General features: G+C 40.1%; 1 protein-coding gene across 1 annotated transcript; it reads right to left on the bottom strand.

Moving 5' to 3' along the window:
- Positions 1-2,647: 2,647 nt before the first annotated feature.
- On the bottom strand, positions 2,648-10,794 carry LOC108375891 (putative uncharacterized protein DDB_G0268590; the record flags this gene model as incomplete). The annotated part of the gene is made up of 6 exons (XM_017632040.1): positions 2,648-3,100; positions 3,162-3,474; positions 3,539-3,649; positions 3,712-5,170; positions 5,257-5,352; positions 10,758-10,794. Coding segments are annotated over 6 exons (2,175 nt in total), but the record flags the coding sequence as incomplete, so codon positions are not given.
- Positions 10,795-11,830: the final 1,036 nt, after the last annotated feature.

Genomic DNA, 11,830 nt, shown 5'->3' with positions numbered 1-11,830 from the left:
TGGGTTTAATATGCATAATATTTTTTTTTTACCTGTATAGGTAACTAATATCTCTGAGTGAAAAAATAAAAATCAAAAAATAATTATTTCCGTTTATCGAAAAAATAAAACTCGATAATAATTATTATTTTCAAGCGAAAAGAATACAAATCATAAAATAATTATTAAATGCTGATTTAAATTATGTTACTCATAATGGAAACCTTCCTTTATTTTAACTTTTTCACGCCTGATATAAAGTCATAAATCCCATGTAAATTCGCCTTATGTGTGTCTTTGGCAACTCTGCCGCCAACCAGTTGCCAATACCGGCAAGCTTGTTCTTGTTTTTTTTTTGCATTGTTCATTTCTTTTTAAACATTGGTTTTTGTGTGATTCTCTGCGTTTTTTTATTTAGTTTTGCCGCTGGTATTTTCCCTATCTAATTGCTGGTGTTGATTGATCTTGACAATTCAAAGGGACTTTTTCCTCCATGACATGCGAGAATTTTTGTATGTACTATTCTATGTATGCAATTCAATTAGCTTAATTTATACCGGTGTTGCAAATTTTATGTTTTTTTTTGCTTAAACTTCTAGAGCTAACGACCGCTGCTGGATGTTAAGCAAGTGGATATTTTTTGTTAAATGTATTTATGTATACGTATGTACATCTACATATATGCTATACAAAATGTAAATGGAGCCACAGCAAAAATTGGCACAGTGAAATTACGAATTTAAACAAATCGCAGATTGTATTTCGTTTGATGTTGAAGAATTTGAACTCTTTGGGATTTATTCTTTTTATTTGTACGCATATATTTATTTTAATCTTGTTGCTCTTATTGTCCCTGCTCCAAGCAAGTGATGTGGAATCTCGATAGAACGAACCTGAAGGGTTTAAAAAATGCCGCGTTATATCTATAATTTCGTTATATTTATGGAATGTCAAAACCTCGATGCAAAGAAAAATTAAAAAAAAAAAAAATCTTTATGAGCATAATTTTTTTTTTTTTTTTAGGGGACTCTAACCGTCAACATATTCAGAATTCGTTATGAAGAGGCTTTTGAGGCGACATTTCGCTATGTAGAGTCTATTGCTAAGGGGACTTTAATAGTCGATATGTTCCGAAGGTTCTCATGACAAAATTTCTTTGTTATACCTGTGGAGCATTTTTGTAGGGAAAATTTTGTAAAAACGGGGATTTTTACGAGAATCAGCAAAAAGTTTGTTATATTGTGTTTTTCGTTTTATCAAAGTTTCATTGCATACGTACATACATATATTTATTTATAAATAGTAAAGGCAATGCAACTGGATCGCATAGGATCTCCCCAGTAAAGCTTGCAGTAATCAAGACTACATATGTCTGTACATACATATGTATCTATAGTGAAAATATTTGAAAATATTATGTTGTATTTAAATTTTCAAATTTTTAATAAAAACTCTAAGTTTCCAATTTTGTAATTATCAATAAAATTGTTAAATTGTCATCAAAATTTCAATTTTAAAAATTAATAAAATTTAAATAAAATAAAATATTTTCAAAATATCGGATGAAATTTACTGTATGGTTTTTGCTGACACCTAATTTATGTATTATTAGCGCTGTAAAAATTATATTCATTACGTAGTTATTTCTTCTATACAGAAGAGAGAGTGCCGAGGAGTTGTTATAAGGTGAACTGTCACCATTGACTGCAAAATATATTCAACAAAAAACCAAGCTTGCTACCATTTGTATTGGTTGACTCGAAAAAAAAATATAGAAGACTACCGGATTTCATAAATTCATAACGCACATCGAGAGCATAAATCCTTTAGAGTCCACAAAAAAAAAATCTCAAGATATCAGTCTAATTGAGTCCGACAGCAAAATTTGTTGTGATCTGCTTTAATAAAATATCCTTTGCATAGTAACCAAATGAAATTTAAAAATAAGAACAAGAACATAACTCCATTGTAAGTCCACTGTCCACCACTGTCCGTCTATTTGGGCCGAAACCAAAACACTACCTCAATTGCTTCTCTCCTTTGCGTTGGTTGGTTGGTATTGCCATTGTCTTAGTGGGCGCGCCTTCTTTCGTTGCCTTTCTACGGGTGCCGAGTCGAAGGATCTTTTCACTATAGCCACGTCATCCATTCGTGCAACATGCTCAAGCCAGCGGAATACGAGTTTAAGAAAATAAGCTGATAAGCAGGAATGTTGAAGAAAAGCTCAGGAAAGCTATTCATTCTAAAAGCTCGCAGCAAAAAAAAAAAAAAAAGTCCTGTACGGCTCAAAAATTTGGACATTTACGAGCAGTCATAATGTTCTATTTTGACCTATTCTTGTGCAAATGGGTGCATTACAAATGTCAAGAGTGGACAGAGACAATCCTGCTTATGTAAAACTGGAGAACTTTAGACCACTCAAAGTGCAGCACGGGCAAGATTCGAAGCCTGGAACTGATTGGCTTATTTGCAAAGGAGTTGAGGGAAAATTTCGTCGCCTTAACACTGAACATGGAAGAACCGACAGAGAGTAGGCCACATAAAAAAAGAAAGCAGCACGGGTTGAAGAAGCTCGTTCGATACGATCGCTGCATATATAGAGATGGATCCAAAACGACTACTGGCGCATTAGTTGCTACCATATTCTATCCGAAATTTGAGATGCTTAAAAACTCTCAGACTAACTCTGAATCTAAACTTGATTTTCGAAAATCAATAAAGAAGATAATGTCGATAACTCTAAGTAATTTTAACATTATCGTATATTAACTTGTCAATAATTTATGCATTATGTATGTACAAACTACAATGGTTTTCGGAAATGTTAATAAATATCGAGACTAAATACGCGACGCACATAAAAAATTATGTAGACTAGTGATTCGTAACATTGTTTAAATTAAATATGTAGAAACCGTTTAGAACTAAATTAACATCTTTAATAAGTAAACACTGTGTCGCTTTAGTCACGCGTATGGTCCCGTATCCAATCCAAGTACTGCGAAACCCTCGTGTAAACGCCAGGGTAGCCAGGCTCACCGCATTTGTTGCCAAACGACACTACGCCGAGTTGTACCCAACGCGAGTCAAAACGCATCATAAGTGGACCACCCGAGTCGCCCTGTGAAAAAATGTAATCCTCAATTAGTAATATTTCAAGGCAAGAGCACAAAAGAGGTTACCTGACACGCATCCACGCCACCGTCCGAGTAGCCGGCACACACAAAGTTCTCGTTGATGGGCTGGAAATACGAACGATCGCAGTCTTCATTGCGCCAAATAGGCAACTCTGCCTGCCGTTGCGTCGTGGATTCCTTGCCCCCATAGTAGGTTGTGCCCCAACCAACCACAGTTGCACGTCGGCCGGGCAAGCGTTCCTTGGGCGGCGCACGTCCGGCACGCGGCAAACAAATCGGTATGACGTATTTCGACTTACGCACCGGCTTGTCAAGCACCAAAATAGCGATGTCGTTGTAGAAGCCAATGCGTGAGAAACTAACGAACGAAGAGAGAACAAAGTTTAGCGAAAATAATTTTTTTAAACCTTTAAAATCTTTACCGTTCATGCGCACGCACTTCCTTCACAGCAAAGGTGACCGGCGCTGAGGGCTCCGCATCGGTTGACAAGTCGATATCGCCCAATCGCACAGTGAATTGTCGCGCTGCAAAGCTGTAAAATAAAGCTTGTAATCAGAGATATTTCAAACCAAATAATCTCACATTCTTTCTTACGGTTTCTGTCGGGAATCCCGCGTGCAATGCGCCGCCGTCAAAATGTACTTCGTGCCGACGAGTGAGCCGCCACACCAGAATTCAGTACGTTTGGGACCATGCAAGAAGATCGCCGCCATCCACGGCCATTGCCCATTCGGCGCTTCAACGCCACCCACAATGCGTCCCGACGAGTATTCCTGTTGGCCGCACTCTTCTGGATCAATAATATTGTTGTTGCCTATGAGTTCAAGTTCATTTCCCAGCGGATTTGGTGTGCTCGTTGTTGTGGTTGTTGTTGAAGGCTTGAGTTGTGGTATCAGCACCAAACTCGGTGAGGACGATGGACGTTGTGTTGTGGGCCGCTTCGTTGTAAGCGCCGTGGTCGGTGCTTTTGTGCTCAGCTTGAGTGGGCGTTGCGTTGTCAATACTGTTGAGGATTCCGGCAATGGGCAGCAAACACCTGGCACAAATAGGCTCTTAAAGCAGAGCGACTCGCGTAGGCTACTTAAATTTAGCAGCAAAGCTGGACAGCTGCTTAAATCTTCGCAGCGACCTGGACGTCCGCTGGGTGTTTTGCAATAGTTCTCCACATCTTTGGCCGATATGTCTTCAGTGGGGACTGCCACTTGGTCGACGCGATCGCTTGCAATGTGGGTGCTGGTGGTTGGCGGCGCGATCGAGGTGGGTCTCAGCGTGGTGGGCGCTTTGTTTAGTTGTTGCGATTGTCCGGTTGCTGAGTCTGCTGTCGCTGGTTTTTTAACCTTGTTTCGGTTCTTCTTCTTCTTTTTCTTCTTCTTCGTCTCCTTGGTTTCGACAAACATTGGCTTCACAGGCGTGAGTGGCTCATCGACACGCCTATCCGCCGTCAGCAATCCCGTCACCTTTTGCTCTGTAATCGAATTACTTTGATGTGGCAGTGGCGCTATAATCTTTGCTGTTGGACCGATGTCATTGAATTTTCTAGACGGTGCTGCTGTCGTTGTCGTTGTAGTACTCGTAGGACTTCTGGTGCTCACGACGCTAGTACCAGACTCACCCAAACTGCTACCACCGACCTCACTCGCCGCCGACGCTTCTGCTGTTTCTGGCTTTTGTTCATGGCCACCGCGCGTTATGTCCACCAGCAGGTGACCCATAGTGTTCAATGCACCCAATGTCTCCGAAATGCGATTGAAGGCTGACTGCGATAATAAACGTGGCGCTGACTCACTGCTGCTACTGTCGGTGCTGCTCTCCTCGCTGCTGTCTTCGTAGTACTCATCGCCATCATCATCGTCGTCATCGTAGTCTGAGTTGACATCACGGCTCTCAGATTCTGACTCGGAAGCAGAGTCCGAAGAACTTGAGTCAGTGCTAATCTTCAAGCGATTGGTTTGTTTCCATTTGTTGGTATCCAAGCGTCCTACTCGTCTAATATATTCAGCCCTCGGGACGTCTTGTGAGAATGGTGAGTCCGATTGCGACTGAAAAAAAGACGCTGCCTTAAAAGTAGATATGAATCCAAACTTTGTGCTTAACTAAATATTATCGATGTTCTGTTTAGCTAGGAACATCGTAACTTACATTGGTCGTTGGTCAAATGGCGCGGTTCATAGTCATCATCTGTGTCGATGCTGGCCGCATGCGCAAACTTTTGTGAAAGGAAGACGACTGAGAGCGCTGAAAAAGAAGTGAAAAGAGGATATTACTTTTGCTGTCAATAAAATTATTGGTGGATAAATGATATATTTGGTAAATATGAGAGGTTTCCAGTTAGTAAATAGATATGCTCGTGGATATACATACTTTAACAGATACATACACGGAGCCCAGAATTATGCTCTGATTGATCTCATGATACCAGATGTACTCTATACCGATTGCAATGTCCCTCCCATACACCGTTTGCAACACTAGTTTTTTTACTTAGACACTTAAGCATCTTCTACATAAGAGTCAGTTAGGTTGTGGGCTCGTTGTGATACCAGTTGACATCTCGAATTCGAACCGGTGCGTTCACGTGAAAGTAGAACCAGTTGGTTAGGTTCAGAAAACGCGATAATTCGTGGTCTCCTTCAGTTAGGCCGGCCAGACAAATGAAGAAGTGGTGTTGAAGTGAGCGTATTCTCGCCCACGAAAGAGCAGGGAAGTGACAGAGATAGTATTTTACACTCTCGATTTCGTGCACGGCGCGGCAACTAGGGCATAAGTAATTAACCCGCAAACCCATCCTGCTAGAATGCCCTCACCTCAAGCATTGGCCCGTAATACCTGCCTTAGTAAGAGCGTTCTAGCCGAATGAGTGCATCGGATGTTTTCTTGTTGATGCTAGGCCAAATTTGTCCAGTCGTGCAGCCTCTTTTTGGCCACAATCTCTGCTTGGAAGACACTGCAATGGTCCGGTAGCCTAAAACAGAGGTGCATCCCACTCGCTACTCTTAGATTTAGTTTAAAGCCATTCGTGTAGGTGACTTTGGAGTTATCTTGGAGGCCCAAAGAGGAGTTCTCCTATCAGTCGTTCCCCGAAGGGATACGGTGTACCTAAGTTCGGAATGAGTGTGAAGTACCACATGCCTTGATTTTGGCCCAGCGTTTGATGAGCTCAGAAAAGACTTCTCTTTCCAATAGAAGAACGAATTTAATGGTGCCTTTCCTGACCAACTCATCCGCTACTCAATTATCTTAAACACATGTACTACTACTACTACTGCAATCTTTGGGCGCCTGTGTGGGAGCCCAAAGCCCTGTTTCCTGCTTGGCTACGCGAGTAGATACAGTTTTACTTCCCTTGTATACGCCGCGCAAATCAGCAGCACATCGACTGTGATCTGGTAGCCCAAATTGTAGGTTGTTTGAGAGTTCACTACAAAAGACGTCTGCACCGACCCTACAGTCTAGTTTATACCTAGCCTAGTAATAGGTCACCGGCGCCCCCTTTCAACGACTCCGCAGTCCTAGTGACCATAAGCCTTGCTGCTATGTTAAGCGTCCCATTGTATCCGCTTCAGTTTTTGAACTTGTCTGGTCTCCATAAAAAACTAGGAGCCTTACTATGATTTCATAGAGTATCACAACGGGCCTTAATTTTGTGGCCTATATGTGTCCCTGCGTAGCAGTGACAACCACCTATCTGGCCTATTTTTGGTAGGCAAAATATACGAAAAATATTTTTATAGATCTATTTACTTACGTATCTTCTTTAGTGGACAGAACTTGCCATCTCATTAGTATTACTCTTCCTATTGTTTTGCTAACTTATTTTATAAAGCATATCTCGTTATGATACTATTAAAATACGATTACGACTTCAAATTGTTTTCAGATGGTATATTTCTCCATTTCTCATTTCTTCCTTGGTCCTTCTTTTTGGTTGTTTGTGTTTCCGACAGGGTGGGTGGGTGATGTATTGTGGACCGATTTTCCGTCATCCCTTGTCAAATTTGGATTGGTTTCGTTCCGAGAACGAAAAATCAAACTGAAGATGGCACAACACCGAAATCGGTTTGCCTCCAAACCAAATTTGACAGGGGATGACGGAAAATCGTTCCATAATACACCATAGAAGTAAAACTTAACATAAGGTCGAAGGTACGCAGTCGTATTTAAACCCAATGTAACAAACAGTTATGAAACGCCATTACGTAAGTAGTAAAACCCGGAAAAAATGGCACAAGAAGAAAATAAAAACGTTTTCCAGAAAACAAGGAAAAATAATTGCCAGCACTTTATTGCCCACTCCGCTTTTGAAAGCAAAAATTGCCAGCTGAGTGAAAAGAGATTATAAAAATTAATTGTTTGCAAATCTTAAAAAGCTTCAGGAGGTCATACATACATACATCCATATGTACATACATACATACATACAACGTATGAACATTGCAGCCATTCGAATTTTTGTTTTCCATCTTTTTTTGGGAAAATTTTCTTTGTTTTGTTTTTCACTCCTTCAAATTAAATATTGTAAAAGTAAAATAAGAGAGAAAATAATAAAAAAAAAACCACCTCTAGGTTATTTAACCAGCAGAAATTTCGGTCGAATTTCAATGAATCATTGATTACTTAACGTCGTAATCGCCTGAAGNCCACCTATAGGTTATTTAACCAGCAGAAATTTTGGTCGAATTTCAATGAATCATTGATTACTTAACGTCGTAATCGCCTGAAGTAGAGATGAGAAAGAAAAAATAAGAAAAGATTGGTGTTAAGTATTGATTCAATTCGATTAAGTATACAAATTATTTATTTTCGTTAATTGCGGTTTTAAGGGAAAGTGACACAAATTGAGGGCAGCCGTTCTTTTTTTTTTAGAAAAGGCAGAACACGCTGCTACATAAAGACGCCCATGTAGATACGCCACGCATGCTAAGAGGAATAACAATAAATTCGATTATACTCTACTGGCCAGTATTGTGGAAACCCCATTAAAAGTTTACTTTAAAACTTTATTATTTTTAAGGGATAAAGTATAGTTAAAAATGCCTTAAACTATTTTTTGATAAGTAAGGTTTCGATAAAGATACCACTACTTAATCGATGAAACGCCACGAGCTAATCACAAAGAACTGGTTATAATTATAAAGTGCGAGCCAAGAGTCTTCAGTCTTCACGAATCAGATGAGTTATTTAGTTTATCCAAGCGAGGGCTTTGTAAACAGAAGAATCACCTTTGACCACCGCCGATCCACTTTGAGTGTCAGATACTCCCAACAAGTATAGACAGATGGCAACGTTGGTCCAGATCAACTGCAGTTGATTCCGATTAAGCCGTCTCAGACATAGTTCAGTGGTGTGCACCTCGGCCTGAAATACGGAGTTACCTTGCCCTAAGCTGTTGAAAAGGGGCCATCTGGGTTATATGCCATAAACTCCTACTCCGACGCCGTGGTCTGACTCGCAGCCGTCAGTATACCAGAAATGGCTGTCCTTCTGAGGTTTAGGTCGTTCGTTGTCCCACTTGTTTCTATCGGGGAAAAAGACCTTACAGTTTTGTGTGAATTTAAATCTCCGAAGGCACAGGCCCACAAAGCTGAAGCGCAGCCCATCCTCTTGTTATATAACCCTGATTATGGAAGGCTTCTTGTTCTACACATTGTCCCCTGAGAAGATATTTTCTTGATTACGTAGGAGGCAGGTCAAGAAGCGCCTCGAGAGCTGAGTTGTTTTCATCGCACCAGTGANGCCCTGTGGAAGCCTCGAAATAATTTCTCCTCAATATCCCCAAGCATACTGCGAATCAGATGAGTTATTTAGTTTATCCAAGCGAGGGCTTTGTAAACAGAAGAATCACCTTTGACCACCGCCGATCCACTTTGAGTGTCAGATACTCCCAACAAGTATAGACAGATGGCAACGTTGGTCCAGATCAACTGCAGTTGATTCCGATTAAGCCGTCTCAGACATAGTTCAGTGGTGTGCACCTCGGCCTGAAATACGGAGTTACCTTGCCCTAAGCTGTTGAAAAGGGGCCATCTGGGTTATATGCCATAAACTCCTACTCCGACGCCGTGGTCTGACTCGCAGCCGTCAGTATACCAGAAATGGTTGTCCTTCTGAGGTTTAGGTCGTTCGTTGTCCCACTTGTTTCTATCGGGGAAAAAGACCTTACAGTTTTGTGTGAATTTAAATCTCCGAAGGCACAGGCCCACAAAGCTGAAGCGCAGCCCATCCTCTTGTTATATAACCCTGATTATGGAAGGCTTCTTGTTCTACACATTGTCCCCTGAGAAGATATTTTCTTGATTACGTAGGAGGCAGGTCAAGAAGCGCCTCGAGAGCTGAGTTGTTTTCATCGCACCAGTGATGCCCACCCAGGCCAGTCGTTGTAGCTTACTAAGCTGGGCCTGCGTGGACTTCACTTCTGCCTTCTTTCACCAGACGAGTGCAGCATAAGTTAGGATGAGTTTGGAGATGGCATCATACATCCACCTTGCCAGTTTAGGTTTTATATCTCAGTTCCTGCCCTGGCCTTGGGAAAAGGTAAGAATTAAGTGAATTAAAGAAATTAAATTAAATTTCTAGTAGCCATGATCTCGCGGTCGTTGAACTGCATTATTGTAGTTAGTCAAGAAACAATTTTGATCAGATCAGCGAACTCAGCGCAATGATTGCCGCTTGGCTATTCTCCATGCTCTTATTGACGTCACAAACTTGACTGTCACTTGAAAAAAGCTACAGCAATCTGAATCCAAACCGATGTAGAAGTTGATGCAGAGCTTATAGAAAAATACGTTCCACCAAGCCTTTCATCATATTTAGACCATATTTGCAAAAGATCACTGCTCCCTCCTTTCTACCAAGTGAAACATTTATTTAGAAACTAATTCGAAAACTTCAAGAATTTCAGAATGTTCAGATGTTGAATTTTTAAGCATTGTTATTGTGTATATTGTGTATTAAGAAAATTGGCACCCTTGCTTAATTTCTTTTTTACTGCGCGTCTATACCTGCTATGGGCGCTAGCATGCGAGCTGCATTCTCGCAAGCGAAGATAGATACATTTTTGGCGGGTACTTGATCGCAAAGCTTTTGCGATGAACGGTCTACAGAAGTCCTGTATCGTTTGCGAGTGCCCATAGCAGGTATAGACGTGCAGTTAAAAATCACATATAATGTTGATGAATATTATCAATTTTCACGGCACTAAATGATGTTTCTATACAAATTTTAGTCTAAATATTTAATTTCATAAAATAAATAGTTGCAATAAAGCGCGTTAAATACGTAAATATGTACGTTAGCAGAGATAATACTTTGTATAGAGTTTAGCAAAATTGTTTATGAAAGAAAAAAATAGACTATCAGAAGCATAACATGCGTATGAAACACTAAACTAAATATGTACATGACTTAACAAATATGTAATCATCATTAGCACGTACTTAGTATTTCATCACACACTCGAAGTAACTACTTATCAGTCCAAGAACTCGCATTATCGCATGACGTAGCAAATGATAATGAAAAACTGATTATCTCCATATGACTTTTTCACATTTTGGTGGGTACAACAAAAAAAAATATACATAAATATTATAAAGAAGAAAGAACCCAAACTTGAGCCATAAATAATAATTATGTTTAGTTACGGTGACCATCCGTCCTGTTCTTTGCAGGACCATACTGTTATTCGAAGATATGTCCTGCGTAGTTTTCCAAAACAAAAAAAAAACCTCAAAGGGTACTGATTTTTTTCAAGTGTCCTGTGTTTGTCCCGCATTTTATTCGATATTTTAAAATAAACGGCAGGAACCCTTTACTTATCAACATATAAGCAGTGTCGATAACTGATTGATAACTATATAAGGATGAGGCTGATTTTAAGGCTTCAACAAGTGAATGCGTTCTAAATTTTGTGCGGTTTATTTTTCTTCGATGAACACGAAAACGGAAAACAATTTCCTTTTCAAAGACATTTCGAAATTTTTTCGTAAAACGTGTTTTTTGGTACGAGGTGTACGAATATGCGAAGTCTCCGACGCTAAGGCAAAGGAAATCTGCGTTAGAAGGAAATTCCAAATCAAAATTGCAAACCGAGAGGTCTGGTCAAATGGCTTACCTGAATTAGATCTCTGAAATGTATACTGGTACACAGACGGATCAAAAATTAGGGTCAGAGCAAGTGTCGGTGCCCTGGGATCTGGCATCAAGCTTTCTATTGCAATGGATATTTCGTCCAAAATCTTTCAGGCCGAGGTACTAGTAATATCAGTTTGCGTCGGATCTAACCTTGGAAAAAGGCTTAAAAGACGACTTTCTAGCTAGCTTTTCAGATAGGCAGACGACCAAAAAGCCATATCCAATACGCTTGTCTTGGAGAGCATCGTTATGTCCAACTCATGGCAGGAAGGAACAAAGAAGGTATAATACAACACTGCGGGATCGTAGGTAACGAAGTCGACGACGAAACGGGTAAGGAGAATTCATCCTAGCCTGTCATAATCACCTTCGCTCTCACATGCATCGGAATGATCCGGCCACAGAGACGGTTTAATCAAATTTTCTTTTAAAGACCTTATTGATTTTCAATTTCCTATAAAAATCAAATATGGAATGTTATCGATTATCGACTCAAAAAAGAATATCTCGACAGTGAGACGGTACATCTTGAAATTTGTTTTTTTATTATTTTCTTATTACTTATTACTTAAAAGTTTTCATC

Source organism: Rhagoletis zephyria, unplaced genomic scaffold (assembly GCF_001687245.7).
Source record: "Rhagoletis zephyria isolate East Lansing unplaced genomic scaffold, Rhagoletis_zephyria_1.1 Rzeph_scaffold_09580, whole genome shotgun sequence".
Classification (NCBI taxonomy): Eukaryota; Metazoa; Arthropoda; class Insecta; order Diptera; family Tephritidae; genus Rhagoletis; species Rhagoletis zephyria.
This window is presented reverse-complemented; position numbering and strand designations above follow the sequence as displayed.